General features: G+C 43.5%; 1 protein-coding gene across 2 annotated transcripts in view; it reads left to right on the top strand.

The window, feature by feature from the left end:
• The window catches only part of LAMTOR5 (late endosomal/lysosomal adaptor, MAPK and MTOR activator 5), a 277957-nt gene extending 256819 nt beyond the window's left edge, over window positions 1-21138 (top strand). For both annotated transcript variants that reach the window (XM_077467357.1, XM_077467358.1), the window contains one exon: window positions 20898-21138. In XM_077467357.1, coding sequence (XP_077323483.1) covers window positions 20898-20958 — 61 coding nt within the window. In that variant the 3' untranslated portion in view covers window positions 20959-21138. The remainder of the gene's footprint in view (window positions 1-20897) is intronic.
• Window positions 21139-21682: the final 544 nt, after the last annotated feature.

Below are 21682 nucleotides of genomic sequence, written 5' to 3' on the forward strand. Positions count from 1 at the left end.
AACTTTTTGTAAACTTTTTTTTTTTGTGTCATTATTCAATCACTTGGGACAAAAAAAAATATTCAATGGGCTCAACATGCCCCTCAGCAATTTCCTTGGGGTGTCTACTTTCCAAAATTGGGTCATTTGGGGGGGGGGGGGGGGGTTTGTACTGCCCTGCCATTTTAGCACCTCAAGAAATGAGATAGGCAGTCATAAATTAAAAGCTGTGTAAATTCCAGAAAATGTACTCTAGTTTGTAGACGCTATAACTTTCGCGCAAACCAATAAATATACGCTTATTGACATTTTTTTTACTAAAGACATGTGGCTGAATAAATTTTGCCCTAAATGAATGACTAAAATTGAGTTTATTCGATTTTTCTTAGAACAAAAAGTAGAAAATATCTTTTTTTCTCGAAATTTTCGGTCTTTTTCCATTTATATCACAAAAAATAAAAATCGCAGAGGCAATCAAATACCATCAAAACAAAGCTCTATTTGTGGGAAGAAAAGGACGCAAATTTCGTTTGGGTACAACATTGCATGACCGCGCAATTACCAGTTAAAGCAGTGCAGTGCGAAATTGGAAAAAGACCTCTGGTCCTTAGGCTGACAATTGGTCCGGGGCTGAAGTGGTTAAAGTGGTTGTATAGTACATTTTTTTACTTTTACCTACAGGAAAGCCTATAATGAGGCTTACCTGTAGGTAAAAAAAAATCTCCCAAACCTGTATGGTTTAGGAGATACTCCCCTTGCAATGCGCACAGGGGATTCTCGGCTGAAAGTCCGGCAGACGCCCGACCCTGCCAGGAAGAAATCTCCCGTGCGGGAGTGACGATATCACGGCTCCGGCCACTCACAGCGCCTGAGCCGCAGTACCCGGAAGAAACGCAAAGGGAACATGTCGGCTCCCTCGGTGTGGATCGGGCCAGATGTCGGGGCCTCGTTCTAAGGTAAGTATTTTATACTATTCTATATATTTATATTTTATAATGAGCTAGTATGCAGTGCATACTAGTTCATTATGCTTTTTCCTTTGCAGGTCAGGAAGAAAAAAAAAACTTCAGCGGGTATACAACCGCTTTAAGAACTGGTCAGCCGAGCTTTCTTGTAAGAAGTTGTTGGCAGGGTTCCCCTTCCATGGATGCTTGTTTGGTGTGGATTTGGACAAAAACAGTATCTCACAAAAGTGAGTACGCTCCTCACATTTTTGTAAATATTTTATTATCTTTTCATGTGACAGCACTGAAGAAATGACACATCGTTACAATGTAAAGTAGTGAGTGTACAGCTTGTATAACCGTGCAAATTTGATGTTCCCTCAAAATAACTCAACACACAGCCATTAACCCCCCTGGCGGTATTCCCGAGTGTGGCTCGGGATGAGATTTCAGTACCATTAGCGGTAACCCCTGAGCCACACTCTGGATCGCATCGCTGGATCCTGTAAGAGGTTACTTACCTTGTCCCCAGGATCCCGCAATGTACTCCCGCTGTGTACAGCGGCCGGATCTTCTGCCCGATGCACTGTGCCCTGGCTTCCATTCCCTGTGAGCGTTGCGACCCAGGGGGTTGAAACCGGTGGCAAATTCAAATAGTATAAAGCACAAACGCGCTGATACATTGTAATCCTATTGGATTACATTGCTAAATAAAATAGATTTGAGTTTGCCCCCAGTGCTTTCTCCAGTACCATTGCCTGCAGTTTTACTATACTTTCTGTGTGGAAACTGCAGAACGACCATGGCATCAAAAAAAGCGCACCTCTACCTCAAAAGCGGCATATGGCCTGCTGGAAAATAGGGACAGCGATACAGAATTGCTTGCAGAACTGAGTGATAGCGATTTGTGGGTAAGTTCATCATCAGACACAGAAAGCGATTTCAGCGATGATCCTGCGACTGTGCCCAGTGATGTGCAGACTTGGTGCTTGATTGACTGTTACCAGAGCACGTAGCGCCCCCAAGATTCCAATTTACTGGAGCACACAGTATCAGAGTGGAGGTTAAAAATGACACCCCCTTGGCATACCTCCAACTCTTTTTGACCGATGAGGTTCTAGAAAGAATTCTTACGGAGACAGCACAATGGTGTAGTGGTTAGCACTCTCGCCTAGCAGTAAAAAAGGTTGCTGGTTCAAATTCCAACCACGACACTACCTGCCTGGTGTTTGCATGTTCTCCCTGTGCCTGCATGGGTTTCCTCTGGGTACTCCAGTTTCCTCCCACACTCCAAAGACATGCAGGTAGGTTAATTGGCTTCTGTCCAAAATTGACCCTAGTATATGAATGGGGACCTTGGATTGTGGGCTCCTTGAGGGTAGGGACCGATGTAAGTGTGCAATGTACAGGGATAGAGACAATTGTAGACACTCAGGTTGAACTGGATGGACTGGTATCTTTATTCAACCTTACTAACTATGTAAATCGGTACCAGGAGCAACAAGCTGCAACATATCAGAGATTTGCAAGGAGCAGAAAGTGGGAACCAGTGACCAAAGAGGACATCTGGAAGTTTCTGGGCCTAATAATTATTCAGGGAGTGGTGGGGAAACCCCTGCAGAAGGTGGTATTGGACAACCAACAAATTACTAACCACTCCTTTTTTTGGCACCGTCATGTCTGAGTACAAATTTTCTCTGATAATGAAGTATTTGCACCTCGAAAATAAGAATTTGATGAGACTTCTCATTGAGCACCAAAACTCAAAAAGATTTGGGAGGTATATCAAATTATTCAGAAAAAATTCCAGCAGATCTATGTACCAGATAGAGACATCAGTATCAACAAAAGTCTAATGGCCTACAAAGGAAGACTCAGCTGGATACAGTATATCGCGTCTAAGAGAGCACGATTTGGCATAAAATTATTCATGCTATGTGAATCCAGCACTGGTTACATATGGAATTCGTTCCTTTACACCAGGAAAGGAACCAAATTCAACGACAGATTCAGTAATTATGGAATGGCAACCGCTTCAGTTCTTACTTTGAGCCATCGCTGAATCAGGGATACTGTGTAACCACAGACAGTTTTTACACTTCTCCAGAACTCTATTGCCGCGTACACACAGTTGGAATTTTGGCCAGCAAAAGGCCGATGAGTGCTTTTCGTCGGAAAATGCGACCATGTGTATGCTCCATCGTAATTTTTCTGGCGGAATTTCCTCCGGCAAAGGATTGAGAGCAGGTTCTCAAAAAGTTTCTATTTGAAATTCTGATCGTGTGTATGCAATTCCGACGTGCAAAAACTCACACATGCTCAAATTCAATTATGAGACGGAAGCTACTGGCTATTGAACTTCCTTTTTCTAGTCATGTCGTACGTGTGGAACGTCACCGCGTTCGGAATTTGGTGTGACCGTGTGTATGCAAGACAGTTTGAGCGGAATTCAGTTGGGAAAACCATCAGAGCTTTTTCCGACCAAAATTCCGATCGTGTGTACGCATTAGCGTTCCTTCTACAGAAAAAGACGAATGCATATGGGACTGTTAGGGCTAACCAGCGTGATATGCCGCCAACCTTTGGCAATAAAAAGCTCAAGGCAGGAGAAATAGTTGCCTGGCAGAAAGGCAAAATGATGGCACGACAAAAAAGATGTGTGCCTAATGAGTACTATTCACAACACCTCTAATGTCATGGTACACACAAAAGGTAGAAAAGACATAATGAAACCACAAGTCGTGATGGACTACAACACCACCATGGGAGGTGTTGGCAGAGCTGACCAGGCCATGACATTTTATCCAGTGATGAGAAAACAACAAAAAAAAATTACAAAAAATCTTCAGGCATCTTCTTGAACAGTGCCTGTGGAATGCCTTCATTCCGATAAAGAGTGACAAGCCTGTGGCTCATGCAGACTTTGGAAAGTTGCCGAACTTATATTTCTCAGGTACCCAACACAGACTGTAAATAGATCTGGATGTTGTGCTGCTGGCGTTGTGAACCCAGAACACCTGACTGGTTGTCACTTTATGGACTACATTCCACCAACGTAAAAGAAGTCGGCACCCACAAAGATGTTTGTGGTTTGCTGCTCTAAAATCGGAAAAGAAGGCAGGTTCTATTATCCTGATTGTGACTTTGTGATGTACCATGTTTTAAAAATTTTCCATACCCGGAACATTTACTGAAGCAATATGAATACTAATATTGCACCCTTATTGAATAAAAAGTATTATTATTATAATATTTGTTATTTATAGTTATTATATTATAATTTGTGATTTTGTGTTACAAACTTTATCATACTCAAAATGTCTACTAGACTCTGGTTTGGACAGATTTAAGTGAGTTATTCCTAAGAATTACAGGCCTACAATATAAAACGCAAAATTTCCATCCAAAATAATGGTACCGCTTTCAGCACCAAAAATCTGAAATCATACCGCCAGGGAGGTTATTGTCTAAACTGCTGGCAACAAAAGTGAGTACACCCCTATGGCAAAATGTCCAAATTGGGCCCAAAGTGTCAATATTTTGTGTGGCCACTATTATTTCCCAACACTGCCTTAACCCTCTTGGGCATGGAATTCACCAGAGCTTCACAGATTGCCATTGGAGTCCTCTTTCACCACTCCATAATGACCTCACGGAGCTGGTGGATGTTAGAGACCTTGCGCTCATCCACCTTCAATTTGAGGATGCCCCACAGATGCTCAATATGGTTTAGGTCTGGAGACATGCTTGGCCAGTCCATCACCTTTACCCTCAGCTTCTTTAGCAAGGCAATGGTCATCCTTGGAGGTGTGTTTGGGGTCATTATGTTGGAATACAGCCTTGCAGTCCAGTCTCTGTATAGAGATAGTCCATATAACAAAACCTTTTGGTTATGGATGCAAAGGGAGCAGCCTCAGCAACTGCCCCGGCATTCCTAGAACCCTTATTTCTTGACAATCATTAATTGGGATGATGGTACTTTTATGTGCATTGTGTCTACTATTTACTTGAGCTATACTCAGTTTATAGCTAAACTGTGGATTTACTTGTGCATCATCTTTAAAAGAGGCTTCCTTCTGGGATGACAGCCATGCAGACCAATTTGATGCAGTCTGAGCACTGACAGGCTGACCCCACACTTCAACCTCTGCAATGCTGGCAGCACTCATACATCTATTTCCCAAAGACAACCTCTGGATATGATGCTGAGCACGTGCACTCAACTTCTTTGGTCGACCATAGCAAGGCTTGTTTTGTGTGTAACCTGTCCTGTTAAACTGCTGTATGGTCTTGGCCACCGTTTTGCAGCTCAGTTTCAGGGTCTTGGCAATCTTATTATAGTCTAGGCCATATTTGTGTAGAGCAACAATTCTTTTGTTGCTCTACACTCAGATCCTCAGAGTTCTTTGCCATGAGGAGCCATGTTGAACTTCCAGTGACCAGTATGAGAGCTTGAGAACGATAACACCAAATTTAACACACCTGCTCTTTATTCACACCTAAGACCATGTAACACTAATGTGTCACATGACACCAAAGAGATAAAAAGTGCAATTTTGGGCCGATTTGGAGTTTTCACTTAGGGGTGTACTCACCTTTGACAGAACGGAAGTGTGCTGCACGGGTGATGTTTACCTACCATCCATGAGGAAGCCATAAGAAGTCTCCCAAAGAAAATTTGTTTATACAGCCATCCCTGCAATCACCTTGGTGCCCATTACTATCTTTTGCTGTGTTACTCACAGCAGTGAGGTAATTGCATAGTATTAACACTATCTGCACGGATCATCACGGATGGATCTATCACCCAGCACGTTGCACGTTTAATCCCGTGTGTCTACTGAATTGCACGTTTAAAATTTGTGTCCATTATTAATTTTGCTGTGTTACCCACAGCAGTGAGGTAATTATATAGCATTTACACCACCTGCACGGATCACCACGAATGGACTTATTACCCAGCACATTGCACGTTTAATTGAGTGTGCTTACCGAATTGCACGTTTTGATTTGATTGTGTATGGGACATTTTACACAAATCACTATTGTTGTTTGGATTTAATATTTATCTATTTTCTCATATCGTCTTCCAGGACAGCCTTTGAGATATAGGGCTCCTCCCTCCGGGACAGGAAACACGTCAAGCCAATTAAATAAAAGGTGTGGTCCTCCAGGCCCTCCTCAGTTTTTGTGTTTCCTGCCGGACGGGAAGGAGCACGTCTTGGAACTGGTAAGGGGAGCTCCTTCTCAGGGGTTTTACCTGGGGAGAGCGCCTTGATGGACCTGGCCCTTAGCACCCCTCGGTCCGAACGAAGGGAGGAGAGGGTAGCTTTCAGTCCCCGCTGCCATTTAAACGTTCGGAGAGAACGGGACCCCGATACGCGGCAATCTCCCCCTCGGAGCGCTAACCGCTCGTACCTGTCGGTCGGAGGCGGCGGGAGACGTTCGCTCTACCGACCGGCGTTCGGGTACTGTGAGCGGTACGTTCGTAAGAACGCACGGCGTCGGGGCGGAGTTTTTGCGCTCTGGCGTTCGGAAGTGCGAGAGACGCACTTCCGCCGGATTCGCGTCATCAGGGGGCGCCGCAGGACCCGTTCCAGTCCTTTGGGCGCGGCGGTGTGACTACAGGGTTGCCTGGAGCAGTGTGAAGGCTCAGAGAGACTGAGTGATACACAGGAACCATGGAGAGTGCGGTTGTGCAGGTGGACTCCGGTTCAACAGGCTCCAGTACCTCTCAGGTAAGCTTGGTGAGGGCAGACCAGGACTTACACTGGGGGGTGGGGGGTCACTCTGACCCGTAGCACCTTCCCGGGGTGGAGAACCTGCTGGTGAAGGGGGGCACTTCCTAAACAGACCCTAGAAGCACAGTGGTGTGGTCAGGGGTGGTATTTTAATGGGACCCTGTTTTTCTTTGTTTTTAGGTTAAACAGGACAGAGCCCAGATACCTTTACCCAGAAGGAAATGTGCCGTGTGTGGGGCTAAGTTAGGCACCGGTTGGGAGAAGCCGCTTTGCCCAGATTGTGTCAGTAGCCTGGTAAAAGAGGACTCGGTGACAGCTTGTCACAATGTTTTAACATCCGTAAAGGATGAGATTGCATCCACCTTCCAATCTTTTAAAAACATGATGGATAGGATGCAGGGTCCTTCTGTCTCTTTACCCAGAGCCGTGAGTATGCCTTCCTTATCCGAACCAAGTCAGGAGGAGGAGGTGGATAGGGAGAGGTTATCCAGGTCATTAGCCTCCTCTAGGACAGAGTCTACTTCAGAATCTGAGGGGGAGGAAGAGGCCATTAGATCAGCCAGATACAAGCTGTCTTTGGATGATGTGGGTGACCTCCTCAAGGCTATATATGACACCTTAGAGATCAGAGAAGAACAGGTCCAGCTTTCAAAACACGACATGATGTATCAAGGGTCGAGTGTAATGAAAGACAGGGTATTCCCCGTCCATAAGTCGCTAGTGGAGGCGATTCTGCTGGAGTGGGAACAACCGGAAAAAAGGCCATTTTTTTCAGGTAGCCTTAGAAGGAGGTTCCCTTTTGAATCGGATGCGGTGCATCCCTGGAACAAGGTTCCCAAATTAGACGCTCCCTTGGCTAAGGTCTCTAAGAAGACAGATTTGGCCTTTGATGATATGGGTTCACTCAGGGACCCTATGGATAAGAGGGGAGATCTGCTGCTCAAGAGAGCCTGGGATGCCTCTTCCATTGGGCTTAAACCGGCCCTAGCAGCTACCTGTGTGGCCAGAAACTTGGAGTGTTGGCTTACACAGTTACAATCACATATTTCTGCAGGTACTTCTAGGCAACAGCTGTTGAAGTCCTTTCCGCTACTGTTTAAAGCGGTGGGCTTTTTAGCGGATGCCTCTGCAGAATCAGTCAAACTGGCTGCTAGATCAGCAGCACTAGTGAACGCTGCCAGAAGGGCCGTTTGGCTTAAAACCTGGTCAGGAGACACAGCTTCAAAACTAAAGTTGTGTGGATTACCCTTTTCAGGGGACCATTTGTTTGGGCCCGGCCTACAAGAGGCGTTAGAGCGCACGCAGGATAGGAAGAAAGCTTTCCCAGAAAGGAAAAAGAGACCTGAAGGGAAACGCCTTTTTCGAAGCCCCAGGCAGCAAAACCTGCAGGAAAGGGAGGTTCGCCCCAAAAAGCATTGGACGGGTCACAAGGGAAGAGGCAGAGGAGGTATCTTATTCAATCCTCCTCAACCCTCCCCTAAAACCCAGTGACTCCTGCGTCCCGGTGGGAGGAAGACTGGGGAAGTTCCTCCCACAGTGGGAAGCTTCAACCGAAAGTCCGTTCATTCGAGATCTTGTAAGGAACGGCTACAGGTTGGAGTTTGGTTCAGTTCCCCTCCCGAACTTTCAAGTAACAAGGTTACCAAGGGACCAAGAGAAAGCAGAGGCTTTGGCTCTTCTTCTGGGGGATCTGGTGGACCAAGAAGTAATGGTGCAGGTACCTCAGGAGGAGCGAGGCTTGGGGGTTTACTCCCACGTATTTGTGGTAAAGAAACCTTCGGGGAAGTTCAGATTAATACTGAATCTCCGTCCCCTGAACAGATTTATAAAATACAAGCGGTTCCGGATGGAGTCAATCTTCTCGGTAACCAAATTCCTGTTTCAGGGCTGTCACATGGCCACAGTGGATCTCAGGGATGCATATTTACATATCCCGATTCATCCGGAATCTCAGAGATTTCTCAGGTTGGCGGTGAGGTTGAACACGGGGGTGTTACACCTCCAGTTTCGAGCTCTTCCCTTCGGGCTTTCAGCCTCACCAAGAGTCTTTACAAAAGTTCTGGCAGAGGCACTGGCCCCATTAAGGCTCAAGGCTATAACAGTGATCCCATATCTGGACGATCTACTGTTCATAGCCCAGTCGGCCCAACAGCTGCAGAGGGACATACAGGAGGCCTTGGTTTTCCTGCGCTCACTGGGGTGGCTGATAAACCAGGAAAAATCCCAGCTGACCCCCTCACAGGAGGTCCTGTATCTAGGATACAGGATTTCTTCAGTGGAAATGAGAGTATTTCTTCCGGAGGAGAAGATCGGCAAGCTAGAGCAGGCGGTAGCCCAGCTTCAATCTGGTCGGGAAGCCCAGATCAGGGAGGTGATGAGAGTCCTAGGGTTGATGACATCATGCTTTCCAGCGGTGGCCTGGGCAAGACATCATCAGCGTCCTTTACAAAGACTCATGCTCCGTTATTGGGATGGCAACCTATTTGCAACAGAAGGCAACAGGAAGGTGACACAATTTTTTTCGGTTCACCCACAGGATCGGGCCAGGGGGATAGACGCCCTTGTCAATCCATGGATGTTTGGCCTGTGTTACGCCTTTCCTCCCGTAAGGATGGTGGCGGAGGTTCTGCAGAAGTTCCGTTCGGAAACTACGGACCTCATTTTAGTAGCTCCTTTTTGGCCAAGGAGACCCTGGTTTGCCAGCATAAAGAGATTGGCCGTACATCCTCCGCTGTTTCTACCAGTCAGGGAGGACTTACTTTCCCAGGGGCCGATCCTGTGCCCTCAGATAGAGAGGCTCAAGCTTGCGGCCTGGTATCTGAGGAACAAATCTTAAGGTCACAGGGTTTCTCAGAGAGAGTGATTAAGACCTTGTTAGAATGCCGTAAACCTGTTACTAGGGCAATTTACGCCAAGGTAGGAAAGAGGTTTAATTCCTGGTTGCGAGAACAGGGGATTGCAAGTCCCGGGGTCCCGGCAGTCCTAGATTTTCTACAAGCAGGGGTAGAACTGGGCCTATCTATCAGCACTCTAAAGGTACAGGTGGCGGCCTTAAGTGTTTTCCTTCAGTCCTCCCTTCAGCAGAATCCATTTGTCAGGAACTTCTTCAAGGCTCTATCTAGATCCAGGCCTGTGAGAATGAAGTCCTGTCCTACTTGGGATTTGGCCTTGGTTCTTAGAGCTCTGACCCAAGATCCATTTGAACCATTAGAGGGAGCTTCACTTAAGTGGGTTGTACTAAAGACTGTATTTTTGATAGCGATCACGTCAGCTAGAAGGGTCAGTGATCTACAAGCGCTCTCGGTCAGAGAGCCATTTCTGTTAATCTTAGAGGACAGGGTAGTACTTAAGACTGATCCTAGTTTTCTTCCTAAAGTCGTGTCCACTTTTCATAGGACACAGGATATTATTTTGCCAACTTTTTTCTCAACCTCAGACAAGGATGAGGCGAGATCTTTAAGTTTGTTAGACGTCAGGAGAAGTCTATTGATTTTTTTAGAAGCCACTAAGGTCTTCAGGAAGTCAGACTCACTTTTTGTTAATTTTTCGGGCGCCCGCAAGGGCTGCAAGGCGTCCAAAGCGTCTATCGCCAGGTGGATACGAATGGCGATAGTTAAAGCCTACGAGTTAGAGGGGAAGCAGGCACCCTTAGTTAAGGCACACTCTACAAGAGCGGTTTCCGCATCATGGGCAGAGAGGGCTGGAGCCTCTCCGGAGGAGATCTGCAAAGCAGCAACGTGGTCCAGCTACTCAACGTTCGCAAGACATTACCGTCTGGATTTATGGTCTGATAAAGAGCAGACTTTTGGACGTAAGGTCCTCCAGGCAGTGGTCCCGCCCTGACAAGGTGAGCTCCTTGCTTATCATCTCAAAGGCTGTCCTGGAAGACGATATGAGAAAACCGGAGTTAGACTTACCGGTAACTCTTTTTCTAGGAGTCTTCCAGGACAGCCTGGCTTCCCACCCAAAGTTGTTTAAATTGGACTAAGTGGTGAGGATGTGTATTAACATGATTGTTAGTGTGTTATGTCTTTCAGAGCCTCCCGGCGGTTCTTGGAGTAAAACTGAGGAGGGCCTGGAGGACCACACCTTTTATTTAATTGGCTTGACGTGTTTCCTGTCCCGGAGGGAGGAGCCCTATATCTCAAAGGCTGTCCTGGAAGACTCCTAGAAAAAGAGTTACCGGTAAGTCTAACTCCGGTTTTTCTTTGCACATATATATTTCCAGTTTCATTTTTTACACGTTGAACACGTGCATATATCTTATTTTTTACGTTAAAATCTATGTTTTTTTGCACTAGTTAATCACCGGCATGGTTTTTTAATTCATTGACATATATGTATAGGGATATTCTCTGATTGATTTATGCACGGTTGCACTTTATATAGCTCTATAATTGCATAATTTTAGTTTTGTTGTGGCTATTTGAATGTTTTGTAATTAGCGCATCACATCTTTATTCAATTACCTTTACCAGTGAGAGACAACTCATTTAGTGATTGCTGCTTTTTTTCATTTGCTGTTCTCGCCCTCTCCTATCTTTTCCCATAGAGCGCGGAAGTCTCTATATATACTCACTATCCGTGTACTCACCTTTGTTGCCAGAGGTTTAGACATTAATGGCTGTGTGTTGCGTTATTTTGAGGGGACTGCAAATTTACACTGTTATGCAAGCTGTACACTCACTACTTTACATTGTAGCAAAGTGTAATTTCTTCAGTGTTACATGAAAAGATATAAAATATTTACAAAAATGTGAGGGGTGTACTCCCTTTTGTGAGATACTGTATATCCAAAAGATTTCCGGAGGGAAGAGCTCTCTACCTCCTGTGAAAAGAAAGACCAAGCGTCCCTTGTTTAAAAACCTCAGCAGGGTGCTGGAGCCAGGGGCAAGCCGCAGGGCGGGGCCAGAAGATACCCTGGGTCCAAAACTCTTTTAAACCAAGCCCTCGTTTTGAGGGGACGCCCCTATTCTGTCGGGTTGGGGGAAGGCTGCTTCACTTTGCGGACATTTGGACAGCAGTGGTTCAGGACGAGTGGGTCACTTTGACAGTAACCTACGTTTACAAGCTGGAATTGCAAGGGTTTCCACCTTCAGAGGTTTTTAAGATCCATCATTCCTTCTCATCCTCCAAAAACACTTGTTTCAGGCACTAGATCATTTAGTGCATCAGGGAGTGATTATACGGGTCCCTGTATCTAAAAGGGGAGCAGGGTTTTATTCAAACCTGTTCACATTTCTAAAACCAAATGTGGACATGAGGCCCATTTTTGATCTAAGATCCCTGAACCAGTATCTGTTAATCCAGACCTTTTGGATGGAGTCAGTCCGCTTGGTAGTAGCCCTGCTCCAGATAGTATACTTTTCTAGCCTCCATCTATATCAGAGACATGTATTTACACGTACCTATCTTTCAACCTCATCAGAGGTTCCTGCGGTTCGCAGTAGAGGAATGTAATTTTTAGTTTGTGGCTCTGCCTTTCGGACTTGCCACAGCACCCCGGGTGTTTACAAAGGTCCTAGTTACCAGTACTATAAAAGAAAAATACAAGAACTACCTAGCAAAAAAATATATAACACCATGCCTCATCCCAATTAATCAGAAGAAAAAAGGAAAATGTGCCCCGGTGATGGTATGGATGGGGGTTGATGCATATACAAAGAGTATGAAAGTATTGAAAAAATAACATAATTTTATTCAAAATACATAAAAATACTTGATTTTAAAACCAATATATAGCACAGTTCATACAGTTAATCTCCTGAGGCATGACAAGAAAGAACTCTAGTATAAGAGAACATAATCAAGCATGACAGTCATAATACCCAACATATTTCAGATTTTTGTTTGTACAGTTCTTCAGGGGTTTTGAAAATATACTGTATCATGAAAATACAGTATAAATTAGTCAAAAAATATATAACAATTACATAAAAAGGGGTCAACAACATAGAACATAACAAATAATGACCGCCAAAGGTTAGAGGGGGTATGAAGGTAATCTCTCAATACTGACTAGAAAAAAAGGTAAAGAACAACTCCCCGTGGGTTTTTTTTAGCAGCAATTTGAGAGGCACAAAATTTCATAAAAAATCTAAACATTTTTATTAACACTAGACGATGAAATACATCATGGAAAAAATTAACATGGTTAATATATGAGCTCTGGTGTATACAAAAAATCTGCAAGCATTGATGAGAAAATGTATATACAATCTCTCATAACAATATGTACACTTTAAGCAGTGATTTTAACTGATCGTTCCTGTATTCATAATTCAGAGAACCATTTGCTGTATGGAAATACCCCAATGGATTTCAACCTGGGACTAATAGCGGTCTTCTTCAGGGGGTCCTTTTATTTCTGTTAATATAGCAAAAGGATGATTTAAATATTGAATTTCCATAATAACATCGATTTATAGACATCTACACTGATATATATATATTTACCCTTTCCATCAAATACATGCGTTTGAAACAGAGACTTTCATTAAAACCATCAATCTCCCTCACAGGTGATCCCGGACTCCTCCGCACCGCTAACCGTGTCCATAAAGAGCCTCCTGGGATGGGGGAGCACGATCGGAGCCCCTGTGGCACCTGCAAGCGGTCGCAAAACTCCCACCATTCAGCAAGGAGAGTGGAGGGTTGCACCTAAGATTTTATTGAATAAATTATAAAACAAAATATATGGAGTATACAAGAATGGGTATTAAGTTAAAGCATATATAGAGGAGGGCTCAGATGGTCAAGGAAAAAATATATAAATATGCATATCATTCTATATATAAATTCCAATTAATGACCAAGAAAAAGGTTTGTTATATATCCGCCTGTGTCTGGGATGTGCTACATGTGTTAAAATCCCAAAAGACATCAGGTTGTATGTAGCTCAGTCAAGTGTATGATTATTTATTAATTCAAAGAAAATAAATGATAAAAAGTGAATAAGATGTGAGTGCTGAGTGTGTGAAAAAACGTGACCAAGTGAGCGTAAAAAACAAACCGAAAAAAGGAAGGGTGCTGTGCTGAGAAAAATAAATAAGTGAAAAAATTGGCAGGTGAAAGAGGTGCAATCTGCCTTAGTTGAATAGCATGCATGAAAGTGGATAAGAAGCAGGTGCCTTAAAATAAGGTCTTATGACCAATAAGATGGAAAAACATCTCTCAATACTGACTAACCAGCCAAAAAAACATCCAACTGGCACCAAACAGGCGCAGTAGGCTAAGGAGTCCACGAGGAGCAGCAAATATCAGTCACAGACCCCTAAACATAAATGATGTATAATGTGGTATGAGTGTAAATAAACAATGTGTCCATATAAATGACTTCAGCAATAAGCAAAGAATAACTACTAGTGCAATTGGGGAACAAGATGGCGAATTGCTCATAACAAAGTAAAACATTTATATTAATGATATTGACCTGTAAATATTAACTATTGCCAAATTACCATTAATACATAGGAACAGGCAAAGCGGTCAAATACTCAGACAATATGTCATAAAGTCAAAAATACTGACATATAAAGGCATTAGCCCATATGTATATCCAGAATGACAAGTAATCAATGCCAGATAAATCCCCCAAAGCATGCAAGCTAAACATATAGGCTCAATGCCAATATGAAGCTATACATGGAAAACAATAAGATGTCGAGCTTGTTTACCTGATATCAGTGACCAGAGATCACGCTGTTCTTAAGTGTAAAGCCTTGGCATGCAGCAAACAAATGATGCTACTGCCGGGTTTAAATACTAGCTAATGTGTAAATAAGGAACACCCACAAGGTGAGGGTATCTCCAATGTTTGCTCCGCAAGAGTGGAATCGGGTGCAAGGTAAGTAACGCTCCTCTCAGCTGACCGAGGTGCCGGCAGAGAAGCGGGTCATACTGATGCTGCTCCCCCGGCGAGGCGGCGTTACCGCATCATAGGACACAATGACGTCAGATGTCGGAGCGACATGGAGAGAAGTTTCAGAATCCAGCAGATGGAATGGCCGAATTGTGCTTGACGCGATAGATGGGCAAGGCAAGAAAAACAAGACCCAAAGAGTTGGCCCGAGACAATTGAATGTCGCGGTGACTCCCCGTGCCGGGGGACACCTGAAAAGCCAAACTGATACCTGGTCAGATACCTGATGTATGCGCTGGAAAAAGGAGTATGTTTGTTTATATACCCAATATTAGAGTGGATTCACAAGAATGTGTATAAATAATATACCCAGGAGACCAAGAAGCGAAGTGAATCTGAAAAACTTCAAAACGCAAAAAAACATGCTTTAGTCAAATTGAATCAGTTATACAGTCGAATACTAGATTGTACAATAAAAGAAAAAAGAACCGGATATACAGGTACATAGACACCTAATAAGGCATAGCCATCTGATGTAAAGCCCTATAAAAAGGGTTTGAAACGTAGTACTTCATTTAACCCTGGAGGCGAGGTAGCATTGAGTTTAGAGATCCACCTCATTTCCCATTGGAGGAGAATTTTATTTAGCTCTCCTTCGCTGGATGTCTGGTGGAGTTGCTCCAATACCAACACTAAGATTTTTGGAAAGCATTTGTTATGCATGATTGCTACATGGCGGCCTAGAGGGAAATCGGAATTAGCACTTTTCATAGATGATATACGATGATATAATCTCTTCCATGACTTCTGGATGGTTTTGCCAATATAGTAGCAGCCACACTCACATTGAAATAAATAAATTACAAATGTGGTTTGGCAATTGGCATAATGTTTATGGGCAAAGATCCACCCATTGGGGAGGTGTGGGTTTTTGTCGGTATTGATATATTGTCAGTAACCACAAGCCCCACAAGGGAATTTACCAAGTGTGTTACAGGGGTCACCACGGGTAAGTCCCCTGAATTCCGTTTTGAACAAAAGGTCCCCTACTGATCTATTGCATCTAAATTTAACAAGGGGGGTTGGAGGAACAAAGGGGCCTATTAATGGATCACTCGTTAGAACATGCCAGTATTTACGCAAAAATTGCTTCACTTGTGGTTGTGTATGTTCATATGAAAACGTAGTGACTATTCTGGTTTAGGAATCTGTATCAAAAGTATTTTTTATTTTTTTCTTGCAGCATAGCAAGTCTTGTCTATTTTTATTGTTTGCTTTGTTAAAGGCTCTTTTTGAACACCTGTGACTATAGGCTCTTTCGAAGAGGTGTTTTTTTTTTTTTTTTTTTTTTTTTTTTTTTAGAGCCTTGGCTTCCCGAAGGAAATCCAAATCATTAGAACAATTTTGCTTTATTCTTAGAAAGTGGCTTAAGGGGATTGAGTTTACCAGAGGTCTTTGGGTGAAAACTGCTAGAATGCAGAATAGTATTTCCCGACCTTAGTTTCCTATAAAGCTTGCAAGACAGCACATTGTTGGGACTCTTGAAACTCTCTGCATCTATACCATTCTTAGATGTTGTGTCATAAGACATTGAATTGTAATGAATTCAATTTAAAATTTACAAAGTTGTCAAAGTGCCCAATAAATCAACTGGGCCATTCAGAGGACGAACATGTCATTGATGTACCTGCGCCACATAGTAATGTGTACGCAGGTACATCGAGAGACCCTCGTCCTCAAAGTCTTCTCCCTTTCCCCCAGGTACAGGTTGGCGTAGCCAGGGGCACAAGTGCCCCTGGCTACGCCCTGTACCTGGAGGAAATAGTGTCCATTAAAGCCAAAGAGGTTATGCTTAAGTATAAAACTCAGACAACAAGACTAACTCATTAAAAGATTTATCAAGATGATTCGCTTGTGACAAGATTTTTTTTAAGGCAGGTCAATCCTTTATTTTGCAGTATGGAGCTATACAATGTTTTTCATCAATGGATACGAAGGTGGCATGATCTGTCACTTGGACTCCATCGATGATTTGTAGAAGGTGAATCATGACGCTCACAAACGAAGGTAGAGAAGACACAAAAGGTCTAAGATATTCATCTACTACTACTGTTTTCCATAATAGACCCGTTACTCGATACGATCAGTCGCCTGGGAGGATCCACGTTATTCTTGTGGATCTACTCTTCTTCATATTTTTATGGACACATTGGTTATTTACACTCATACCACATTATATATTTACGTTTACGGGTCTGTGACTGATATTTGCTGCTCCTCATGGACTCGTTAGCCTACCGTGCCTGTTTGGTGCCAGTTGGATGGTTTTTGGCTGGTTAGTGTCAGAAACCATGAATCAGACCGAGACAGAAGTACAATTAAATCACACTTGTTTATTAATAAAAATAAAAAGGTAAATAGAGTAAGCGTAGTCAAAGCATAGCCAGAGTCCAATAACCAGATCGGGTAATCAGCCAGGCCAGAAGTCAGGGATTCAAGTAGAGCAACAGCTAGCAGGATAAGGAGCCAGAAGGGATGTCAGTAACCCAGTCTTTAGACAGAACTGCAGGAGATGGTTTCTTATGATGTCACCAAGGCGAAGGCAGCTCTGAAGTGAGCTAGACAGCTTTAAGTAGGCAGGTCAGACGAGCTGGATAAGGAACAGCTGGTGACTGTGGAGAGAGATGAGAGCTGGCAATTAGCCGACAGCTGAGCAGCCAGCCCAGAGAATGAAGGGCTAAGCCAGCCCTGACAGTTAGTATTGGGAGATTACCTTCATACCCCCTTTCTCCCAGCCCCCATTCCCTTTTTGGGTTTGGCTATATAATAATTTTCAAACAATATAGCAGTCAAGTCCTGGTTACCAACACCTGCCAGAGACCGGACTGTTAAGTGATATTTGTCAATCCAATCTAATATATTCTATCTATGGCACAGTCCTCATATATGAAAATTTTTTGCTAAGTCCTCTAACCTTTGCCTGTCATTATTTGTTATGTTCTATGTTGTTGTCCCCATTTTTTTTGTAATTATTATATATTTTTTGACTGATTTATATTCATGTATTTCCATGATAGATGATGCAGTATATTTTCAAAAGCCCTGACGAAGGAACTGCACAAACAAAAGTCAGAAACATATTGGGTATTCTGACTATCATGCTTGATTATGTTCTCTTATACTAGAGTTCTTTCTTGTCATGCCTCGGGAGATAAACTGTATGAACTGTTCTACATATTGGTTTTAAAATCATGTATTTTGAATAAAATTTTTTTTTCAATACTTGCATACTCTTTATATATGCATCAACCACCACCCATACTATCCCCGGAGCACATTTTCCTATTTTCTTCTAGTTACCAGTACTAGGTCTTTTAAGGGTCCAGGGAATCTTGGTGCTTGGATGACCTCCTGCTCAGAGATCACTCACTGTAGGCCCTAGAACAGAGTGTAGTGGGGTATTTAGAAAACTTGGGCTGGGTCATAAATACTGAAAAGTCAGCCCTGAGGCCAGCTCAGTGTCTAAAATATTTAGGTCTGATCCTAGATGCGGTCCAGGCAAGAGTATTTTTGCCATCCTGTAAAGATTAGTGCCCTGAAGGATCGGGTGCATCAGGTAAGGGACACCAGGCAACCCTCCATTTGGCTCTGTATGAGTCTTCTCTACAAGTAGTTCCCTATGCCCAGTTTAATTCCAGGCCTATACAACAAGACATCCTGTCGGCTTGGAACAGGAGAGTGCAAGCCCTGGATGTCCTTATCTCCCCAGGCACGCTTATGCCTAAGCTTGTGTTTTCAGGATCAGAACCTGCGAATGGGAAGATCCTTTCTCTCAGTGTCTTGGATAGTGCTGGCCACAGACCCCAGTCTCTCGGGCTGGGGAGCGACCCTAGAGGGGCTCACAGCTCAGGGGAGATGGTCAAAGCAGAGCCTGCCCATCAACATCCTGGAGTTGCAGGTGGAATGTCTGGCCTATATCAGCCACCAAGATGGTACCGGGAGCTGTGGATCAGTTTGTTTGTGTTTCGAACAAGGGATCCCCTGGCAATTGGAGCAGGTACTCTGGTAGTCCCATGGAGCCAGTTCTATGGGGTTTATGCTCCTCCCCCATCTCTCTCCTTCCACATTTGTTGCGCAGGATTTGGGGAGAGGAGGTTCCAGTCACCCTGCTGGCAATTACCTGGCACAGAAGGACCTGGTTCCCAGAGATCATGAGATTGGTAATAGTCGGGCCATGGGCACTTCTGTGCCACATACTGTCTCGTCCTATATTCCACCCCAAAAACTCTAAATTTGACAGCATGGCTAATTGAGGCCAGGGTGTTGAAGAATCGTGGCATCTCAGGGCCGGTGATGTCTACCCTAGTGAATTCCAGGAAAGCAGTTACTAGGAAGAGCTACTATAAGGTCTGGAAGACTTGTATTGCTTGGTGTGAAGCCAGAAAATTGCATCCTCGGAAATGCGTGAGAGTTCTCTCTTTTCTACAGTTGGCTGTGGAAATCAGATTGGCTTTGAGTACAATCGGGTCAGATTTCGGCCTTGTATTCTTCCAAAGGCCTTTAGCTTCCCATTCTCTGGTCTGAACCTTTATGGAGGGGGAAACTTGTTTGCTTCCCACCATAAGGCCACCCATGTGCCCTTAGGACTTTAATCTGGTGCTGTCTGTGTTACAGAAACAACCACTTGAGCCTATCAAGGGAATTCCATTAGTCTTGTCACGCAAACTAGCCTTCCTGATGGCCTTAACCTCGGCTAGAAGGATGTCTGAGTTGGCGGCCCTTTCATGTAGGGAACCATACTTGATCCTTCACTACAAGGTTGTGTTGCGTCTTAGTCTTAAGCCCCATACACACTATGAGATTTTCTGACGATTTTTGTCTTCAGATTTACCAAAACCATGTAGTGCAAGGGCCTGCCTGATTACATACACTTTGAAACTCCTAAGGTTTGACTTCATATTATATGGTTTTGGTAAATCTGAGGAGAAAAATCAGCAGAAAATCTGATAGTGTGCATGGGGCTTTATTGTGTCGTCTTCTTACCAAGGGTGGTGTCAGCCTCTCATTTGCATCAGGACATTGTTTTGCTTTCCTTTTTTCTCTCCGCCTTGTTCAGCAGAAGAGAGATGACGTATTCTTTGGATGTAGTGCAGGTAGTCAGAGTTTTTGTCTAGATCTGCAGAGATCCAAAGGATCAGACTCCTTTTTTTTATTTTGCCAGAAGGACCCAAGGAAGGGGCAGGCAGCTGCCATTGGGTCTGCCAATTGGTCATTCAGGCCTATGGCCTGAAACATAAGGCTCCTCCCTTCAGGTTGAGAACTCATTCTACCAGGGGTGTGGGAACCTCCTGGGCTTTTGGCCATCAGGTATCTGTGGCTCAGATTTCACAAGATTTTATCAGGTGAATGTTAGAGCAGCCAAGGATTCGGCTTTCGGCCATAGTGTACTGCACATGCTCAGTTTGGCGTATATTTGTAGAGAGGTTGTTTTTTTTTGGGAGGGTGCATGTGATCAGCACAGGACCGGGAGTCATGCAGTCTCATAGGACAGTCAGAGGAGAAAGTAAACTCCTCCTACAAGCTTTAGCCAGTGCTCAGCCAGACACTGATAGAAGTTACAAGACTGCTGATGAGAAGATATTTAGCAGTTTAGACTTACTAAAATAATTGCTCTTCCATGTACTGTGGGAGACCAGATATAGTGAATGGAGGGTCCTGGTTTTAATTCCACTTCAAAACATTCTTTACCACAACACTTCAAATTCCTGATTTGTGCCTGCTGTACCATGTACTTGTATGAGAAAGTATCCTGTTCTCTTGGTATTGATTGCTTTATGTGAAATCCCTGGTGTTCCTGCTAGTCCCCTTGCATTCCTATTAAAAACTGACCACAATAACCACGAGAATACACCATGGTCAATTCTCTAGCTGTGCTGGGAACTCAATGTGCTCTCCTCCAATGATCAGACTTGTCCTTACACACTCCCACTGCATAGCCATTCACTGGCAAGCTTACTGTACTGCTGCTTCTCTCTCTCCCCCCCCCCCCCCCCCCCCAAGCTCTTATGCAGCAGAAAACAGAGGGAATGTGATCAATTATAAAAAATGGAAAAGGGTATTCAATTTTTTTTTCTTTATCTATACAAAAATGTTTCCATTTTAAACGGAATGGGTTGTTTTGAAAGGTGATCGTTTACATGTTTTATTTTGCAGTGAGTGGGGTGGTACAATATTGCAAAGTAACAGGTGATTAAACTGCTTGCATTCATTTATTTTAAATGTTACTACATATAATGAATCAGAGTTACTGATTTGTAGAATTTCACAAGGAAAAAATGCCAAACTCACCAATTTGTTTTTGTTTCTCCTTAGAACCATAATGATTCAGAAGCATGACCAGCTGACTGTTGCTGTCCACAAAATGTCCTCCTAAAGCTTTCTGTGTGAAGACTGAATATGACTCTCCACCTTATACTGGCTGCTGTTTCTGAAGCATTAAGATTATGGCAGCAACTCCACTGATCTATATATTTACAATTGTCATAGTGTAGGTGGGCTATTTTATAGCAGTGTTACTTTATGAATATGAATTAAAGTGGAACTTCAAGCAAAATATTTTCTCTAGTCCCTTTTACCCACTTTTGATTAAACATTTTCATAGGTACAGCATCTGGACACACACATTTTGGTATGTTATGCTTCTTTCTGTTCAACAGAAGCTGGTCTGACTGCCATACTAAACCAGCATTCAATCAAGGCATACAGCCAATGACCACTGTCAGAATACAATGGCACAGCGGGGGGGGGGGGATCCCTGCATTTACATCACTTGTGTGGATCTGTCAGTGTTTTTTTTTCTGTTCAACCCGTTGGTTGAATGAAAAAAAATGTGCATGTATACCCTGCTTCAGGGTAAAGTTTCCAAACAAACGAGGACAACAATAAAAATCTTGATAGATGTTCCCCTAACTGTTCCCCAGTTTTGCCAAGACTAGAAGAAAGGATTTGTCTGGAGGAAGTGCAGCATAATGCAAAAATTACACATTGGTATATGGCATAGTGTAATTATATTTATATATATATATATATATATATATTATTATTACTGAGTTTTTACATTGAAAAATGCAAGTCACCCCCCCCCCCCTTAACTAAAG

The sequence above is a fragment of the Lithobates pipiens genome, unplaced genomic scaffold, assembly GCF_037356315.1.
Source record: "Lithobates pipiens isolate NorthernLeopardFrog02 unplaced genomic scaffold, aLitPip1_a1.2 Scaffold_52, whole genome shotgun sequence".
NCBI lineage: Eukaryota > Metazoa > Chordata > Amphibia > Anura > Ranidae > Lithobates > Lithobates pipiens.